At 44.1% G+C, this 21,551-nt stretch overlaps 1 protein-coding gene across 1 annotated transcript in view; it reads left to right on the forward strand.

The window, feature by feature from the left end:
• LARGE1 (LARGE xylosyl- and glucuronyltransferase 1) overlaps positions 1-21,551 on the forward strand; it is a 366,765-nt gene that overhangs the window by 322,836 nt on the left and 22,378 nt on the right. Inside the window, exon 11 of the mRNA XM_053253740.1 lies at positions 11,605-11,883. Coding sequence (XP_053109715.1) covers positions 11,605-11,883 — 279 coding nt within the window. The remainder of the gene's footprint in view (positions 1-11,604; positions 11,884-21,551) is intronic.

Genomic DNA, 21,551 nt, shown 5'->3' on the forward strand with positions numbered 1-21,551 from the left:
GTGCAATCCAATTGTGGAGAAGGGGAGCTTCTGCTGCCTTCCCCACCACCTGCCCTCAAACCCTCTCACAAAATCGTGAGAAAGGGCTCTCATTAAATGCCAGGCTAAAAAGATGGGGTTTTAGGGCTCTCCAGAAGGCCTCCAAGGAAGATAATCCTCTTATATCCACGGGGAACGTATTCCTCAACCCAGGGTGACAACTGAGAAGGCCCGATCCCAGGACGCCACCAGATGAACTGGTGGCACCCAAAGAAGAACCCCTCCTGCTGATTTTAATGAGCAGTGGGGATCTTGTAGAGAAAGGCGCTCTCTCAGGCAACCCAGAACTAAGGTAATAACCAGCACTTTGTACTTTGCCCGGAAACATATAGGTAGTCAGAGTAACTGTTTAAGAACAGGCATAATGTGGTCTCTCTGGGATACCCCAGAGACCAATCGGGATGCCGCATTTTGAATTAACTGAAGTTTCTAAACTATATCCAAAGGCAGCCCTACATAGAGTGCATTGTAATAGTCCACCCTTGAGGTTACCAGCTGGTGTAACACTGTTTTCAGGGCATTCTCTTCAAGGAATGGGCGGAGTTGTCGAATCAGTCACAGCTGGTAAAAAGCATTTCTGGCCATAGCTTCAACCTGAGGCACCAGGGCGAGAGCCAGGTCCAAGAGCACTCCCAAGCTATGAACCTGTTGTTTCTGGGAGAGTGTAACCTCATCCAGAACAGGAAGTTCAATCCCATCTTGCAGATTATGACCCTCAACAATTAGTACCTCCATCTTGCTTGGATTTAGCTTCAGTTTATTCTCCCTCATGCAGCCCATTACTGCCTGTAGGCAGGCATTTATGGGGCTAATGCCATTTCTTGATGTTGATGACAAGGAGAAATAGATTTGGGTGTCATCAGCATATTGATAACACCCAGCACCAAATCCCCTGATGACCTCACCCAGCAGTTTTATGTAGTTGTTAAAAAGCATTGGTGGCAGAATGGAGCCCTGAGGGACTCCATATAGCAGCTCCCGTTTTGAAGAGCAACTGTCACCAAGCACCATCTGAAATCTACCCAAGACATAGGAGCAGGTATGACATATGTATCTGTCTTTAAAAAAAAACAAACTGCTATTCACCTGGATACATACAAATATGTATACATTATATATGTATATGTACACACACACATTTTGAGATTTAGAGATGTCGGTAAGATTTACCCCAGTGGGATAAGCAGAATCCCTCCATCCCAGTATCCTTAATCCAGATTCCTTTCGTGTTCTTGCTCGAATTTGTCCCAGGAAGGTGATACCTTCAAAAGAAAGAAGCAATCAGTGCTACATTAGGAACGTAACATGACACAGCACCTCCATTCCTCTAGTTGGTTACACAGAAAGATCAATGTTCCTCCACAGGGAAACTAGGAATTCAGACTGACTAAAAATCTACTGATTTCTGTAGAAACAAGCACAAGCAAACAAAAACCACTATACTCTTTGGCTGCGGTCTTAGCGATAGCATCCTGCGCATTCAGTCGTCTTTCACCATGTTCACCAGTGCCTGTTCTATTGATTTTTAATTTAGGAAACATTTCTTAAGCTTTTTGTAAACCTTTTGAGTTGGAAAAGAAAAAGAACTTCAAATCCTGTGTGAATGCCACAATGAATTAGTAAAGCCAATGAGCATGTGTATGTTTTCCCTTCAGGATTTTAATTCAAAGGAATGAACTGCAGCTCAGTGCTGGTTTTTTGGCAACTGTGCAGCATCTGAGCATCTGTTTCACTTTTTGGACTGATGCAGGGGCACATGTTGTATTGATAGTTGCGGGGGGGGGGCACATCTTTATTCAGAAAGTAGAATCCGTTCAATCTCATATAAGAAAAATAATCTTACCACACACCGTTGGTATGTTGTTATTTATTGATTTTGGTTGGAGATTCTCTCTTTCAGCTAAAATCAATAAATAATATCCCTAACAAAGAAGCATTTAGCCATCTTTATTTCCTCTTGTGCCTTTCAGTCTTTTTTTTTTTCATTTTTATTTGCAATCTTCTTTAAACCTTTTTTTAAAAAATAAATTAAATTCCTCCCACAGCAGTTATATCCATTTTATCTTTTGTCATTGGAAGGAGAGGTGCAAAGACAAATAATACATGGAGCTACAATATTTGTTCTTTCCATGGATCTGTGAGTATGCATGGAACCGTTCTCAGCAGTTCAGCTTGAATTTGAACGAATTGGAACCATACCACCGGTCTGTGAGTGCGAACCAGATTGTTAGAACTGGCCAGCACTTCGGTTCATGCATTCAAACCAGGTCGAACCAGTTTGGCCCAGTTCGAGGGGCACTGCTTGTAAAGGATTCCCTATGAGGATTCCCCTTTACAAGCAAAAGGGATTCCTATCTCTAAAGGGGTTCCAAAGGAGAGGTGGGCAAGAAGGCATTTACTGGCAGTGGTACAGCAGTAAGTCTCAAGTATCTTTAATAGATGCACAGAAAAGGGATTTTGGTGGTTTCACTCTTTTTCTAAAATTGATTCCAGGATTGGGGTATACACAGTTTGCCAATACTTTCAATTTGTTTGCATTTCTGCCCCAACCCCTCACATAACAAGCTGCACATACTGAAATTCTCTCTTCTATAGCACCTAAAGGTACAGGAGACCTGTACTCTTTTCCATATGGCAGCCCTACCCTTGTGGATATTTATCTGTAGGTCCTAAAATTCAGCCTCTACAATCCTCCACTCTGATAATATTCTGCAAACCTGTCACCACAGTCCCAAGCAAGGAAGTAGATTTTGAAGCATTGCTAGCTTGTCAGTCCAGCCTTTACCACTCGCACATCCAGGCTGCTGCCAGCCCACACTGCGGGGTGGAACGCCAGTGAAGCTTAGAGGAGCTGCCACTGCATCACTGCCACTGTGTCCTCAGCAGTAAGATACCTTCTCCGCCCCCACCCTCCCTTTGAACCCCTTTAGAGATAGGAATCCCCTTTGCTTGTAAAGAGGAATCCTCACTAGATTCCCCTTTACAAGCAGAGCCCCTCAGCCCAAGCTGAACTGGTTTGACCCGGTTCATCCACATGAACCGAACCATCAGATGGTTCTAACTGGTTCCCGAACCGGCGGTTTGGTTCAGTTATGGTTCAGATTCAAAGCAAACTGCCAAGAACGGTTCCATGCACACCCCCATCCTACAGAAGAGAAACCCTGAGAGAGGACCAGCCCAACCAGATAGGCAGTACAGGAGCATGCTTAGAGCAATAGATGACTAGAAGCTCCAGGCAAATTGAGAAATCATTCCAGAGGAACAAAAGCCCAAGGGTTTTCCTAACTACAGGCCTTTCCCCCTCACTTACGGAAAACTACCTAATCCATTTAGCCTGGTATCAGGGGTGTAACGAGGCTGAAGTGAGCCCAGAGACAAAATTTTTTAATGGCCTCCTCGCTGATACACACACACTCACTTCACATGTGACTTGCCTCTGGGGGGGGGGCCTTGAGGTATGGGGGCCCCCAGGCAGCCGCCTCCCCTTGCCTAATGGTAGTTACACTCCTGCCTGGTATCCTTTACCCAGACTGGAAGCAAATTTCCAGGATCTCAGAAGAGGACTTTCTCCATCAACTGCTACTCTTTTAACTGGAGATGTCAGGGATTGTGCTTGACGCCTTCTCTGTGCAAAGCATGGTCCAGCTCTTGCCCTCCACACAAGTTAATTGAACAAAAATGTCCATTCATATATAGCACAGAGAAAAGGGCTGTGTCTGTGGAAAGCCTCAAGGAAACAACACAACACCCCCATAACATGTACAAGGAGCTTACAGAGCAGTGCCAGGGAGAGGACAAAGTTAACGTTCACTTATGAGAGCAAAATATTTTGAGCAGGTTCTAGGAGGGAATGGCGTTCCTATTGATGTTTGTTGTGTTCCTTCTCAGTGCTATTTTTGCCTTTTCCTGAATGTTGCTTGATTGCACCATTAACTCTCCACCTATGAAAGAGGCGTAAACCTCCACTTGGTTAGATATTACTTTTGTTTGTTTTCAAAAACGTTGTCATACTTTGGTTTTGACAAACACAGAATTATATCTGTTCAAGCTGCACCTGTGCAGATTTGAAGTCCAAACTAAGGACTTGTGCCTTCTACTGCTTCAGTGGAAAACAAGGATGAGGTTGAGTTCAGAAGTTGCTGGGATCAATGAGAGGGGGAACAGGGCAGAAGGGACACATCAGCCAAAAGGATATTGCAGCACAAGTGGCCTGTTCTGTGCTGAAGGAATGCCAAGAGTCAATGCCAGCAACCTCTCCTGCTCTAAGACAGACCAGTGCTGTAAAACACTGGGAGTGATCCCACCATCATGCTGATTATTATTTAGAGGAAAGGAGGGATTGACATTGAATCTGGGCTTTCACCGAGCCCTTTCTCATGGTCATGAAAAAGGGCTCGGTGAAAGCCCAGATTCAATGGGCTGTCACTGGGCCTGAAGGGGTGAGGGAGGAAGCCTTTAAAAGCTTACCTCCCCCTCAGACAATATGTTCCTCTTTGCTGGGTGTGCAGATCGTGCACCCAGATGATCCTCCACCACTGCCGGCTGCAGGGAGGTTTCGGGGTAGGAGGCCCTTGGAACTCCCATAATGCACCATGTGTGGTGCATTATGGGGATTTCCCCAGCGCCAGCAGGGGTAACTCTGCAGTCTCCCAGCCTCAGCTGCAAGCAGCTGGGGCTGGCAAATGATCGGAAAAATGAGGTCATAGGAGTGCCTGCCTTTGTACGTAGTCCAGAACTAGAGATGGTCCAGAATGCGGCGGCTAGGTTGGTCTCTGGGTCATCTAGGAGAGACTATATCACTCCTGTGTCGAAAGAATTACACTGGCTGCTGATACATTTCTGGGCAAAATACAAGGTGCTTGTTATTACCCTAAAAGGTGCTTGTTAAAGCCCTAAACAGCTTAGGCTCTGGGTATTTAAGAGAATGTCTTCTTTGCCATGATTCCCACCACCTGTTAAGATCATCTGGAGAGGTTCATCTGTGGTTGCCGCCAACTCGTTTGCCGGCTATTCGGGAACTGGCCTTCTCCCTGGACTTTGGAATGTGTTGAAATAAGAACCTCCCCATCTCTGGCAACTTTTAAAAAGGCACTGAAGACACAGTTATTTACCCAGGCTTTTAATTAGATTTATGGTTTTAAATGTTTAATATTGGTTTTAAGTGATTTTATTGTTAATGATTTTAATGTTTAAATGATTTTAATTGTTAATTGATTGTAATTGTTTTTATTTCGATGTAAACCGCCCCGAGCCATTTTTGGAAGGGCAGTATATTGATTAAATAAATAAATTTTGAAGGTGGGCTCCCTGAGTGGTTTTTCCGCCATGCCACCACTAGGAGCCAAGCAGCTCTTGACAGTTCTCATGCACAGGCGAAACCAGGCTGGGCTTCCCTTGCCCGTTTTTGCCTGCACGTAAGAACAGCCTCACTCTCTACAACAGGGCAGCAGCTCTTTGATAGCTGCTGCCATTGTCACAACATTGGTCTATTAAGTGAGGCAAGAAACAGTGGCTGAATTGGTATAGACTTCTACTGTGAATGGACCAGCATCATGCCCAGGCACTACAAAGCTATGCAGGCCAGTAAACTATCAACCAGGTGGCAACCAAGGTTCCTTGTAACAAAGATTCCCAGATGTTGACAACTCCCCTGATCCCTAGCCAAAGGACATTACAGCTGGGGATGCTGGGAGTTCTAGTCAACAACATCTGAGAATCCCTGTTACAGGAAATGGTGGCGGCAACCTTATATCTCATAGTAAAGGTAAAATGTGCCATTGAGTCGGTGTTGACTCCTGGCGCCCACAGAGCCCTGTGGTTCTCTTTGGTAGAATACGGGGCGGGGGGGTTACCATTGCCTCCTCCTGCACAATATGAGAGGATGCCTGTCAGCATCTTCCTATATCACTGCTGCCCAATATAGGTGTTTCCCATAGTCTGGGAAACATACCAGCGGGGATTCGAACTGGCAACGTCTAGGTTGCTAGTCAAGTCACTTCCCCTTTGCGCCATTAGGTGGCTATATCTCATAGTACCTGCGGGTAACTCTTGCAGTATGTCAGACACTCGGGGATTCCACAGGACTTGTTCATGTCCCTCCCAGCTACCAACTGAAGCAACTGTGAGCTTTATCGGAATGCAGTTTCGTCAGGCTGTGCTGATGGATTGCTTTCTGTGGCATAAGAGGAAGGAGGGTCCCACTCTGCTTTTCTGTATTGCTTAACAGCAACAAATGTTTTATTTATTATTCCTACCATCAGTTGCCTAAAGCTTTTTCACATACCTTTTAAGATTTTTTTTATTGATCCTTGTTTCTAATTTAAGTGTGTGTCACACCCGATAATAACCTTTGTTTCAATAATAGATAAAAAAGAAAATAATGATTCAGGTATAGACTAGCAAAAGTAATCTCTGGTATCTAGGGAAGTAAAGCTTTATACCTTCTTGGATGTCATCAGGATCACTGAAAACTGTAGGGGAAAGATATTAATGTTGAAATCAGGATTTATATTTGCTAGTTTGAACATGCTTTTTCTTTCTGCTGCGGAGCTTAGGAATGACGGTGGGAGAGGAAAAATTATTATTTTCTTTGATTACTATGATGAAGGGGGAAAAATCTGATGCCTCATACAAATATTAACTGGGAAATATCTCATAATAGGGATTTGGGAGATACAGAGGACAATCTGACTGTCATATCTATTTTCAGGTTTTATATTTTTGAGTGATTTAGAATAAAATATCTAACTGTGGATTGTTTCTTCGTTCTCTTTAATGAAAGATGAGATTTGGTTAGCAAGCCCTGGTTTGTGTCTTTTGACTTCTCTAGGTATTTCTCTTGATAGAGTTTGGAAAGGATGACTTGGCAAGATTTGATTTAATAATCTACACGGACAGTTTTCTTATCTGCTTTTTGCTTGTTTTTCATGTTCTTCTAGAACACCATTCAGCTACATTTACAGCAGATTCTCCTTATAGCAAAGATGCACGTAGACTTCAGGTTTGCAGGATCTTTACTTTTACCAGAACCCCAAGGACTACCAATCAAAACCAGATGCAAAATAAGGACCAGGGGAGCAGGGGTGTGTGGAGCCAGTTACTTGCTGCAGCCCATGAGCCTCGTACTGGGATAATCTACATTTACATCTGATGTAGATTGCCTTGTAGGTTTCACTGAGGAGTCACATACCTAGTCAGCAGCTACTCTTCATGAAAGACTAACAAGTAGTCCCATATTCCTGAAGACTGGGGATTGGCTATAATAATCCCCATATTTTAAAAGGGCAGAAAAGATGACCCAGTCAATTATTGTCCTATACGCTTATTAAACATCATTAGTAAGATCTGTGCCCACCATTTATATGAGACTGGTTTGACTGGTTTGAGACAAGAGATTCTAGAGGAAGAGCAAGCCCAGTTCAGGTCCAGTTGTTCGCCCTTAGAACAGGGCTTGGTCCTTCATCATTTGGTAGAAAAATATACTCAAAATTCTCATTTAGCCTTATATGCTGCTTTTGTGGATTTTGTTTGCTTTTGATCTAATTTCACAGGAGAAACTATGAAGAACACTTAACACCTCCTCGATTGATCAGAGATTGCTTCTTCTTATTTACAAATTGTATGAGAACACCCATTTGTGAGTTAGATGCAATGCACATGGACAGCTTTCAGAAGAGATTCTTACCCAGAAAGGTGTAAGGGTTGCATTTTATCCCCACTTTTATTCAATTTTTATATAAACCCATTGGTGAAGAGGCAAAGTAATTTAGATCACCACCCTTCAAAATCTAAGCACATATCAGTGTTCCTTTATGCAGATGAGGCTGTGATTTTATCCCTGTCACCCATCGGGTTAAGAAGAGCATTGCGGGCTCTTGCATGCTACTGCAGGGAAGATTCTTTGCAGGATAATGACCAAAAAAACAAAAATCATGGTGTTTGCAAAGACCTCTTAGAAGCTGAATTGGCATATTGATAAGTTTAAAATTGAGCAGGTTGACTGTTTAAATATTTGGGGTGAGTTTCCCAAGCAAAAGGCAGTTTAAATGCTCATAAAGAGTTTGTAATGCAAAATGCCCAAAGAATTATTTCAGCAATCTTGGCTTTTTTCCGAACTAGAGGTGGACAGTTTATCCCGGCTGCTATCAAACTATACAATGCTAAAGTGTTAACTCACTAAGGTGCCCAAATCACCTTATATTCAATCTCATGGCCTTAGAAACAACCCCAACCAAGTTTTTGAGAAGCTTATTTCAAGTGCCTTGTTGTATGCCTAATGTGATTTTACGTTTGGAGGCAAGTGTACCAAGTGTGAAAACTAGGGTCTGGCTAGCAGTATGTAACTGATGGTTAACGCTTATTTTTCTCCCCAAGGGTTTGGCACCTTTGATAGTAAAGGATGGCTTTCAATTGCAATGGAAAACTGCCCTGAGCCATTTTTGGAAGGGCGGTATAGAAATCGAATGAATGAATGAAATTACTAATAGCATCTCTATATATAAAATTCTCCTGGGTGTGCCTTGGAATGTGCATCCCCAGTGCCTAGCTAATTGGCAGTGGCAGTGCCTGATTGGCTGAGGTGCACCCAGGAGGATTGGTCATCAGCAGGCCTAGCCACAGAGGCTAGGTGGCAGCGGGCCCGGCCACAGAGGCCAGGCAGCATCAGGCCCAACCAGTTGCAAGGCGCCCCGTTGGAGGCTGGGGCGGGAGGGAAACAGGTGGTGGGACTTCCCTGTTCACCGCCCAGGAGGAGGAACGGTGGCAGCAGGGCCATTTTTGGCCAGCCGCCACCCGATAAGGAGGGCCTGTGGCAGCGGTGAGGTCTGGCTGGAAATGGCCGCCTGCCACTGTAAAATGCTCAGTAGGGGTGGAGAGGAAGGAGGGCAAGAGAGAGTGGGACAGGAGGGAGGGGGAGGGGCAGGAGTGAGGGGGCAAGAGAGAGTTGGCAAGTGTAAAGTGACGCATACTGGTGCAAAAAAAAACCCCAACTTCACATATATGCTGCTGATGATGATGATGATGATTAATTCAATTTCTATACTGCCCTTCCAAAAATGGCTCAGGGCAGTTTACACAGAGAAATAACAAAAAAATAAGATGGAACCCTGTCCCCAAAGGGCTCACAATTTAAAAAGGAAACGTAAGATAGATACCAGCAACAGTCACTGGAGGTACTGTGCTGGGGGTGGATAGGGCCAGTTGCTCTCCCCCTGCTAAATAAAGGGAATCACCACGTTAAAAGCTGCCTCTTTACCAAGTTAGCATTGTAAGACATTCCTCACAAACTGAAAACATTAAGGGTGTTCACTCGACCGTTCGGGAGGGCGAGGAGAAGGCTACAGAACCTTACCTCCCCAGCCCCCCGAAGATCCAGAAACGTTGCTAGGAGCACAGAGCACGCCCCCAGATGATCCGCTGCCATGCCAGACAGCGTGGAGCTCTGGAGGCCGGGATGCTCTTGAGACCCCACAATGGACTGCACGCTGAGTGCGGTGCATTAGGGGATCCGCACAGGAGACGGGTGTTCTAGGCAGCCCATGCAGTCTCACGACACAGAGCCTGGGTTAATGGAGCGCTTGTGCCCTTAACCTAGGCTAAAAGCCGGGCAAGGTGGTGCTGCCCCTCCAGAATCGGGCCTGATCCCAGCAATTCTCCCACACAGCCTAATCGAGGCTCGGCTTCCCTCGCCTGGGTTAGGCTGTGCGTGAGAACAGCCTCATTGTTTTTTTATAAAGTATTTATGGGGTTTACTGATCTGGCTTGTTCTGGTCCCTGCTGGACTGTTGTTGTTTTTTTAACAGTTCTGTTGAATTTAACGTTTCTGATGTTTCAGTTTTGCTTTATTGTGCCTCACCTTGAGCACTCAATCTGAGCTGGAAAGTTGAAATACAAATATTTTAAGTAAATAAGCAATAATTAATATCCCATACTCTTCTTGCACCAAGAAAGCATGGGGAGCGTAGGTGATGGTTTTGAAAAGAACACTCTAGCCAAGGTTTTTTACAAAGAGGGCTGAAATAATTATTCTGTACCCAATATCCAATATGATTTTTTCAAGCATCCCAAGGGAAGGAGTATTAAAATGCATCCCACACATCTCATGGGAAAGAGTGTTACTTTCACAGCAAATTATGGCTGGTCAAATATGAATTTTGCAGCATAGGGACACATCCAGTGGTAGCTCAGCAGTAAATCAGTGATAAACTGCCAGTATGAATGTTGAAACAGAAATTCAATATAATTTCAACTCCTTGTGAATTTCCAGCTAATAACAACCAATAAATGTCCTGAGTAAATATTAATAACCTAACAAGGGCTCCCTGAAGTACTGCAACTCCCCACAGCTGAAGTAGACTAAATAATGATTTTAACAGCAGAAGTAAACACTTTTTTCATCAGCAGAAAACTTTAACTACCAATGAATGGAGAAATGCCAAGGAGCAGAGAGCACCCATTTTGGAGTATCATCACATTTTATTTTAATCCTTGCCAGCCAATCCATATATCTACAGCTCTAGACATTTTGGCATAATGGGGCATGATTCAAAGGACCAAGATTGCCACAGGTGTTCACCCAATCCTTTCGAATTGATACCATTGGATTATGGAAGGAATGTGCTGCCCATCAAGAATGAGTGGCAGTAGTAGGACTGTTTGCATAGAAAGCGAGAACTGTGCACATCAAATTATTCTGAAACTGAGTTGTCCATCTTGGAACCAACAAAGGAAAACTGGAGGAGGGATTATTTGCTTTGTTGAAGAAAACAAGTGCACAGGAAATCATCTAAACACTCAGAGGTGTTATATCTTCATAATCACGCCCTTTAATTGAATCTAATAAGAGTGAAAATGGCTTCTGGATGGACTAAGCAGGTGCTGAAATTGAGTAGCAGTGGTATTAATTAACTGAAGTGTGTGTGTGTGTGTGTGTGCGCGCGCGCGCTATATCTATATCTATCTATCTATCTATATATGAATGATGCATGATGCATCTTGGAAAACCTTTTTCTGCTTGAGATATTTGTGATTCATGGCCATTTGCCATAAACATTTCCTTTCACAAACACACAAATCTCATACTGTTTGAAGAATTCTTGTATCTATTTAAAATTTACTGGCTTTGCCTTCTAAATTTGAGCTTTTCCCCCTCAATACTGGCTAGAGACTGCATTTTGTTGGCTTGTGAATGTAATAAATAGTGAAATAAGTATTCTTCCTACCTTGTTTTATCACTCAAATATCTCCATTGCCTCAACACCCTGAAATAGAATTTTGCCTCTTCTAGTATTCCATGAACTCTTGCCTGCTGCAGCTGTTCCCTGCCTTATTCTCTATGGGTGGAGCAACACGTCTTGAAAATTAGAATTTTCTTTCTACAGAAAATCCAGAATGCTCTGTACCTTTTCTTGCTTGGCCTTCAGAGCTCCAGTCTTGTGACTATAACCATGGAGACAAATCTCTCTTTCAGCACAGGGTTCTTCTGACTTCAGTGCAGCTACATATGAATTGGGAAACCTGTAGAAAAGGCCCAGGTTCCTCTTTCTGACCCTTCTTTTCTTCTCTTAGACTCCAGATGCTTGAAGCTATCTGCAAACACTGGGAAGGGCCAATCAGCTTGGCGCTCTATCTTTCCGATGCAGAAGCCCAGCAGTTTCTACGCTACGCCCAAGGCTCTGAGGTTCTCATGAGCCGCCACAATGTTGGATACCACATAGTGTACAAGGAGGGCCAATTCTATCCAGTGAACCTCTTGCGGAATGTGGCAATGAAACATATCAGCACACCGTACATGTTCCTGTCAGACATTGACTTCTTGCCTATGTATGGACTCTACGAGTACCTCAGGTAAGCACAAGAATTGGTCCTTCCTTCTTTCTCTCTCTTTTGCTTACACCGGGACTGCACAACTTCGGTCCTCCAACTGTTGTTCGGCTACATTTCTCATCATCCCCAGCTACAGTGGCCAGTAGTCAGGGATGATGGGGCTTGTAGTCCAACAACAACTGGAGGGCTACACACACACACAAACACAGAGAGAGAGAGAGAGAGAGAGAGAGAGAGAGAGAGAGAGAGAGAGAGAGAGAGAGAGAGAATACGTAACCAGAGAATAAGCATGGTTGTATAAACTGTGCTTGAAATATTGGGGGGGAAGGGTAGAGGGAACCCAGCCCCCTTACCTTTTAGGCTAGCCCTCTTTGTTACTGTCATTGAAGGCTACAAGGGGGCATATTTTGGCTAAAATTTGGAATTGGGACATGAGGCCTGTGAATTTAATTAAGGGCCCCTCTACTTTCCCTCTGGTATAAACATCAGTGTGACAAGGAAGCTTTCAGCACTTGTTGGGGGTGTTTCTGTGGTAGTTGTTTAAGAGTAGAAATCTAGGACTGCAGAGGTGGGCTTAAGACAGAAATGCTTATGGAAACAAATGCTTCCATATTCAGCAATTATAGGGAGCAGAAAATAGAGCCAGCTATGAGAACTAAATTGCAAGCTCTCTGTTATTGCTGCTGCTGCTACTACTTGTATACAGTTTCAGTACAAATTAATTCTTGAGAAAACTTCAGGGACACAGAGCTCCTAAAACCTCTACCCTTAGCCTGTGCAAACCCTGAAGTGAATAAGCAGTGGCGTCCCACTGTCTGTGCTACACATCCTCTTAATTTAGTCAGAATCAAAGGACTATGAAGGCTACTGGCACTAGTTCGTCGGTATCCTGCTTTCCTAGTCACACTCCAGGGACAAGAAATCAGAAAAATATTCGCAGTCCCACAGAAGAACAGTTCATAGTGACAGATGTAAAAAGCGTGACATTCAGCTAAAATTTCAAGTTTATTTCTCTAGGGAATGTACTCCTAAGTGTAGTGGTGGAAGTCTCTGATACAAGGGTGGTGGGGGTTTTTTAACATTAATTTGGTCAAAAACAGTAGTAAATGTACAATCACATCCTGTATTGGCATGGAAATGGGCCAATGACCTACAGGTCTCTCCCATCTCTGATATCTATGCTTCCAGGATGTCTTTAACAGAGGGAATGTGAAAAATGTTATTGAAGTTGTTATCTCTCTGACATACTGTTAACCCAGCACTGTACCTTGAAAGTGGAGCTGCAAGATCCAAGCAGGTTAGATAAGTGATTGAAAGATAAGATCTTGTCAAGGCAGAATAATTACTGCACTGGAGGGGGGGAGGGTTTGACTTCAATGTGCATTGTATAGCAATGAATGTGAACAAGTTGGGTTTCATGCTCTTCAGACCTCTGCTCCGCTTATATGGCCTCCCTTAATGGAGATTTTTTTGCTTTCCTGCTTCCAATATATAGAGCAAGGAGGACACCATGTGGCCAGCCAAAGGATGGTTTTCATGGATTGCTTCTTGCTTTACAGGGAATATCTTTCTCATCCAGGTTTCACCAAACTCATTTTCATTCCTAACAGCTTTATTATTTTTCTGCCCATTTACACTCTCATACACATAGGAACATAGGAAGCTGCCATATACTGAGTCAGACCATATGTCCATCTAGCTCAGTATTGTCTTCGCAGACTGGCAGCAGCTTCTCCAAGGTTGCAAGCAGGAATCTCTCTCAGCCCTATCTTGGAGATGCCTGGGAGGGAACTTGGAACCTTCTGCTCTTCCCAGAGCGGCCCCATCCCCTAAGGGAAATATCTTACTGTGCTCACACATCAAGTCTCCCATTGATGTGCAATCAGGGTGGACCCTGCTTAGCTAAGGGGATAAGTCATGCTTGACTTATCACAAGACTAGCTCTTGTGAGCTACCACAAGACTAGCTCTCCTCTCCAAGACCAGCTCTCCTCTGGGCTGTTTTTACCCAGATAAATTTCCATCCATTCATCCAGTTCAGAGGCACTCTTCCCCCTGGACTTCCGGGTGGGAATCCAGGGCCTCCACATCCCCTGGGGGCCCCCAAATCCTCTTTAGTCTGTCCTGGGTGCTGTGGTCAACGTGCAACACTGCCACCTGAACGTGACTGTGACCTGTGCTGGGCACCAAGTGTGACCCCCACTGTCTCTTTAGAGACAGTGGGGGGGATGGGGAAAGAAATATGTGGGATGGGAAAATGTTAAATTGTGTGTTGAAATGTTTCTGCTAATGCATATTTGTATAAATATACCTGTTTTAAATTTTTACATTCTTGTGGGTTCAGTTGCTGTTTGTGCCCTCAGGAACCCACACGTTAATAATACTGTGTCTGTCACAATGTGTGTGTGGGTGGGGGAGACAGGATGATGCTTAACTTGCAGGGGGAGTGGGGGTGGAGCTCCAAAGACCTTTAGGCGAGGCTCCAAAATTACCTAAGTGCACCTCTGATCCAGTTTATCTTGCTTTCAGTTCTACAGTGTATTCCCCATTTTTCTTGTGTGGATAATGCAAGAGGAAAGCAAATGAACTAGTATAAGCTTATTCACATGATCAGTAACTGGATAGGACAATCATTCTAGGCAGGGTTGGGAGCAGTGTTCCCTCTAACAGGGATTCCCAGACGTTGTTGACTACAACTCCCATAATCCCCACCAAAAGCCATTGCAGCTGGGGATTCTGGGAGCTGTAGTCAACAACATCTGGGAATCCCTGTTAGAGGGAACACTGGTTGGGAGCTGTGCACACTACTGGTTCTGGGTTGTCTCTCAGCAAAAACCTAGATAGAAGGCTGGGGAAGTGATTGTGTGTGAAGCTCATGCTCTGTCCTACTCAGGAACTGTTTAATGAGATAGGAGGAAAAGCCATCCCATGCAGCATGAGCCTCACACACAATCACTTCCCCTGCCTCCTGTCTTAGGTTTTTGCTTGTGCACAATTGCAAAACACAAACACACACAACTCCTGAACCTGGATAGGACACTTGTCCTCCCCAAATTACTGATTGTGTGAACAAGCCGGATATATACTTGGTCTTGGATCTTACCCAGATCATGTTGGGTAAAAATGGCACTTCTTATTTGCCATTTGTGATGAAGCAGTGGAAAGGCTGAGAAGCACTGCTTTCATCTCCCCCATTGTGGTATCCCTGCCCCAAACTCCATGGTTAAGGCCAGTGTGTTCATTTCCCAGACTCAACTCAGCAGCATTTAAACTCCTCAGAACTGGCCATACCTAGGAGCTAAACAAATAGATGCTTGGGGTTCCTTCCCTTTTTCTGAAAAGTTTAACTTATGCTGAGTGAGGGGTGAACTATACTATGTGCCCCTAAACAAGCCCAAGAACTTGTTACTGGATACTGAATAGAAAAGGCAACTAGTTTTAAGTGTGTGTGTACCCTCTCCCACTTTGGTGTGCTTTTGTCACACATTGAAATACAATTATGCGTCCAGTAGCTTCACTAGTCTGAATTCCTGTGATGTTAATCCCCACTTTTCTCACATTTTTCTTCACATCCCAATATTGAAAAAAACTCCCCTTCCCCAGTACAATAATGAGGTACCATCCAAAAAACAGATTTCTGAAGGTACAGTCGAAAAATACTTCTGAGTACAGAGAGAAAGAGATTTGAGGGAATAAAAAGAATCATTCTTGAGCTGTATATTTGCATGGCATGACTAACTAAATTATGAAGACTGCCATCTAGCCATCTTCATTACCTCTACACTGAATACTAAGGAAGCATTCTTGCTGCAGTTATTTTGTCAAATGCAGAGGGCTAACCCATTTTGACTAGGTTGTACAGCTGACTTCCTTATATGAGTTGTTGCTCATTATGATGCCCTAGAGCAGGGGTGGGGAACCTTGGCCCTCCAGCTGTTGTTGAACTACAACTCCCATCATCCCCAGCCATAATTATTATGGTTGAGGATGGTGGGAGTTGTATGCAAAAACAGCTGGAGGGCCAAGGTTCCCCACCCCTGCCCTAGAGCTAGGCTGCTCAACTTCAGCCCTGCTTTTGGACTACAGCTCCCATAATTCCCAACCACTGTGGCCAATAGTCAGGGGTTACGGGAATTGTATGCGGACATCTGCAGGAGAGCTGATCTAGTGAAGGGCTGAGCAACCCTACACTAGAGACTTCCTCAAGGTGAAATCAAACCAGCTTCTTTTGTGTACTTGAGGTTAACACATCCATGTGATGCAACACATGGGTTCGGTTCAGACATTGTGAAAGTGGTATCCTCTTCCTAGAGAATACCACTACAGAATATAAGTGGAAGATTGTATGATCTATATTAAAAAGAACTACCTGCACACAGAAAAGAAGTTGCTAGGGAGCAGATTTTTAGCTAACTTTCTTTCCAGTATGCTTGTTTTCTGTGTGCAGGAATTTCTGTAGGGAAGCAGGCAAACATGCATTCTCTTACCTGCAGTGCCGAGTGGTATAATCCAGAAACAGCTCTGCCACATGGTTAGCTACATGGCCTCACATGTTGTGCTATAAGTCATGAAATGGTGAAAGATATAAGTGACGCATATGCATGTGTTACTCAGATATTAGATACTTTAATATCTGTATATATATAATTCACTAAGATGTACCCATGGCTAATCCCATGTGTGGCAGCTCTCGCAAGAGTTCACGAGTGAGCTGTTGGAAGGAGGAGAGGAAAGCGACAATGGTGGCACTGAAGATAAGGCAGGCGGGTGGTGGGGGGAGAAAGCGGCGGCTTTCCCAGGTTTTCCTCCTACCTTGTTTCCACACAACCAAAAATTGGGAGCACTCACAGCTCCCAAACCCGGGGAGAACATAGTTTTTGATTGTGTGAATGACCTCACGCTCTTATGAAGCTGCCTTATACTGAGTTGGCTCATTGGTCCATCTAGACCAGTGTGGTGCACTCTTATGGACAGTAGCTCACCAAGGTCTCAAGAAGAGGTCTTTCCCAGCCTTTGTTACCTGAGATCCTTTTAACTGTAGATGCTGGAGACTGAGCCATGTGTACCTTCAGCTATATGGCCCCTTATCTTTATTGTTCAGTTGTCTTACGTATCACCTGGAATTTAAGATATATTTTTCCCTTATATACTTTTCCATTATATCAAAGGACTGTGAGGGTGGCTTCACATGATTGCCACCAAGTCTGGTTGCTAGGAACCTCTGGTTTCTGGCAAGCGAGCACACACTCCTGGCTGGCATGTTGTGCAAGCCTGCCAACTACCAATTCCCAACCTGTCAGGAGAAGGTTGGGTAGATGGGTCAGGAACCAGCAGTGTTGTTGTTGTTGTTTGCACAGGGTGTCACACAACACACCAACCAGGATCGCACATCCACTGAGGACCAAAAGTTTCCAGCAAGCAGACTTGGAGGCAGAATTGGGAAGAGAGCTGGTCTTGTAGTAGCAAGCATGACTGGTCCCCTTTGCTAAACAGGGTCCACCCTAGTTGCATAAGAATGGGAGACTACATGTGTGAGCACTGTAAGATATTCCCCTTAGCGGATGGAGCTGCTCTGGGAAGAGCATCTGCTTCCTTGGCCTTGCATGCATGCAGAAGGTTCCAAGTTCCGTTGCTGACATCTCCAAGATTGGGCTGAGAGATATTCTTGCCAGTCTGTGTAGACAATACTGAGCTAAATAGAACAATGTTTTGACTCAGTATATGGCAGCTTCCTATGTCCCTATGTCCTATGTGAAGCTGTTTGTTGTGGGTATTTTTGTTTTGGCTTGTTTGGAGATATGAACCTTTTCCACATATGGTTTCTCTATTGTCAGGTGTTTGGGAGGGGGTGGTAATGAAATGCAGATATTTATGGGCAAACTCTGAACTAATCTTCTCAGGCATTGTACAGAAATAAATAAGCAGCCTTCTAGAATACATCCAGATTTATTAGTTAGTCCATATTAAATACTACTTCTGACAACTGCTGCACAAATCTTTTGAATTCAGACAGCACAGCACACAAAATAAATTAAAAATACTCTTGAAAGTAAGCCTGAATCATATTATGAAAAAGGCTAAATGCAATTCATATAGCATCAACTCAGGCAAAATGAACAATGTGAACATGTTTCTGATTCTACACACTAAAGAGAAATTGATTAATTAAAAAGAATTCATGTAGCGCCTGAACATGAAGTTCAGGTATTTCAGGCTGCGCCAAAATGCTGCCCCCCTTCCATCCCACTCATAGTGTTGGAAGTTAAGGGCTGCTATTGGGAAGGGGTGTGTGTGTGTGCAAAATGGGACTAGTGAACTTACCACTGCTGCTTTCAGGTGTTCCCACAGCTGGCAACTGATATAAACAGCTGCAGGAAAACCTGCAAATGGTGAGCCAAAGACACTTTTGGGAAACCTTTTGTCATCATCCCCTAGTTAACCCAGCGGATTAAAGCCTTTGTCTCAGAGCAAGCACACATGAGGGAAAGAAATGCTGAATGATCCCTGCTGAGCTGCCTGGCTAGGCTTCTCCTAAAACTATTCTGTATTATCAGTAGATTCAAAATGCTGCTGCCACCACCCCTTTTGTCTACAGAAAAACTCTGGGCTTGGGGTGGGATAACCCAGAAAAAAACTCTTAATTTCTCACATGTTGAGAAAACTGATAGCTGCTGGATGTTTGAGGATGTGTTTGCATCACAGAAGTCCTTCGGCCCTTTGCCCACCCTTTCTCCAAAGTTAAGAACCAACTTGGAGAGGCTTGTAAAAAGAAAAGAACTTTTAAAAAGTTTTATTCAATTACTACTGACTGCTTCCATCTGAGGCTTTCTCCGCTTTTAGAGACAGTTAAGAATACTTAGTAGGATTACAAAAATAGCTTGTTTAATGCACACTTAAATGTTTACAGAGGATTTTGCAATGCCCTAGGTGTATAGAGCATAGGCTAGTGTTTCTTATTTCAATTACACTGCAGGTAAACTATAATAGAACAGTATCCAGAATATACAGAGCACACACCCCAAAGAAATATAACACCCCTAGCACAAAGTCTTACTAAACGTTTCCCTAGACTAAACTTCCCTTTTCCTTGAACTCACCAAACTCTTGATGGGACTTCAAGCCTCCTATAATCTGGTCTTCCCAGGCTTTACAGTTATCCTCCTGCAGCCAGCCTCCATGGCCACATGTCCTCTTGTGCATCTCCAGCCAAGCTCCTTCTAACAACAGCCTTTCTGCCTGGCAACAGCTCTCTAGGCCCCACCCACCTGGTGTGCTGATTGACTGAGCCCTGGAGTTCACCAGCCTGTCAGTCAAGACAGGGTTCACTTCCAGTTAACTCTTTAGAGGGAGGGGAGCCTGGTCACTACACCTAGTTTTGAGCCAAAGGTTCTTCTGAAAGAAATATCAACTCGGTCTAAGATTTCATACATACGTTTGACCCTGAAGGTAGATCTGATCATCACAAAGTTCATGTTCCACTTCTTTCTTATAATTGAGCTGGGCATCAGTCAGGACAAAGAAATAACATTCTTGTGCTGCCCTACCATTCTTAGCAAGTGTTATTTTGCTCAGTTCACATAGCTTCAGGCAACATTTTGGACGTACCTATGCTACTATTAAATGACTTCCAAGCTCTCATGGCTTCCATGACAGAATCATGGTACACACACATGCCCCTCAAAGAGTCTTGGGGTTTATAGTGTAGTGAGGTGCTCAGAATCCTGTTAGAAATTTCTATCTGGTCCGCTCAGAACTAAAATTCCAAGAATTCCCTCAGAAAAGAGAATGACCGTTAAGCCTATTCAACCTGGCAGAGTATATGTACTAGGAATGTACACGGAGCTGGATTTCCCATGCGCGGAGGCATGAAACAGGCTGCAGAGCAGCTGCTGGTCATTTGGCCGACGGAGGTGTGTAAGTAGCCCCTGCCATCATCCCCACAGCCATCCGTCCAAGGACTGAAACAGGCTGCAGAACAGCCACCCAGGCACTTGGGAGGTCGATGATGGGTGGCAGGAGCTTCTGCTGCTGCCATCCCTAAGGCGGCTTGTTTTTAAATGCAAACTACTAAAAGGCTACCTTTTCCCTCGTGGCCCACTGACCCCGACCCCCATTTAGCCCTTTACTTGTAAAGAGGAATCCTTGCCAGATTCCCCTTTACAAGTATACCCATCGAGTCGGCTCACGAGGCGGTGGCTTGGCTCGACTCACCCTCGGTTCAGTTCGAGGGAAAGGCTTTGAGCCAAGCCAGCTCGCACATCCCTAATATACACTTTTTGCTGTATATGGGTCCACAATTAAAACTGGAATTAAGCAACCAGAACATGTATTCGTATAATTCAGCCTGATTATAACAATTTGCAGAATTTGGGATAAAGTGTTTTATTTTTGTTTTGTTAGTAGAAACTAGCATATGGAAGAATGGTTTTTCAGGTATTAGGAAGCAGTGGTTGTCTGAGGGTAGAAATGGGTCCCATGGGAAGGGACAAGCCCCCAATGACCACTGAGAATTTCACTGAGACTCCCACTGGTGTTAGTTTCTCTGCAATGATCTGATCTAAAGATAGGAAACATATTTTTAAAACCGTCCCAAGATTCTGTATTCCCTCTGACTCTCTAGAGGAAAAATTTACAGCTGTTAAATAATGCAGTGACAGTAAGTGACATCCATACATTTCATGTACCAAACATCTTAAAATCACCCTAATGGTGGGTGCCTGTTTTGCATAGCAATTTAACTGCCACACTAGTATTTTCTTTCCCATTTCCTTCTAATTGTCAGTTACATCTTCCATCTTTAAAAACAACAACAACAACAGGGAAGGTTTGTGTCTGAGTGCTTATGCAATGAAGGTTTTAACCTCTTCAGGGCACTGCCGCAGCTCCAAAATGCCAGAACTCCAAGACTGTATCCTGATGTTTCCCCTTGGCTGGCATAGATAGAGATAGAGATAGATAATTTATTTATATATGACTTTTCAACAAAAGGTGTTCAAAGCAATGGCATTGGCAAAAAAAAAACTTTGTTCCCTGTCCCAAAAGGGTTCACAATCTTAAAAAGAAAACTCAAAAGGAGACACCAGCAATAGCCACTGGAGAGAGAGTATGCTGAGATGAACAGGGGCCATAAAAATGTCATTCTTTAAGACAGGGGTAGGCAACATATGGCTCTCCAGACATTGCTGAACTACAACTCCCATCAAACCCAGCTGTAATAAATTGTAGCTGGAGGTGATGGGAGCTGTTCACATCAGGAGGGTCACACATTGCCTACCCCCTGCTTTAAGAAAAGGTGCCTCTTTGCCTAGCTAGTAGGGATTTTAGTGCTATAATGCTGAAACTAGAGGGGAAGAGGGAACATAGGGAGCTGCCATATACCAAGTCAGACCCTTGGTCCATCTAGCTCAGTATTGTCTACACAGACTGGCAGCGGCTTCTCCAAGGTTACAGGCAGACGTTTCCCTCAGCACTATCTTGGAGATGCTGCCAGGGAGGGAACTTGGAACTTTCTGCATGCAAGCATGCAAATGCTCTTCCCAGAGCAGCCCCATCCCCTAAGGGGAATATCTTACAGCACTGACGTGTAGTTTCCCATTCAAATGCAAACCAGAGCAGACCCTGCTTACTAGCACAAGAACAGCTCTCTTCTTTAATGTCCTTCAAATAAGAGATCCCAGCTAATGTGGTGTA

The sequence above is a fragment of the Hemicordylus capensis genome, chromosome 5 (assembly GCF_027244095.1).
Source record: "Hemicordylus capensis ecotype Gifberg chromosome 5, rHemCap1.1.pri, whole genome shotgun sequence".
NCBI lineage: Eukaryota > Metazoa > Chordata > Lepidosauria > Squamata > Cordylidae > Hemicordylus > Hemicordylus capensis.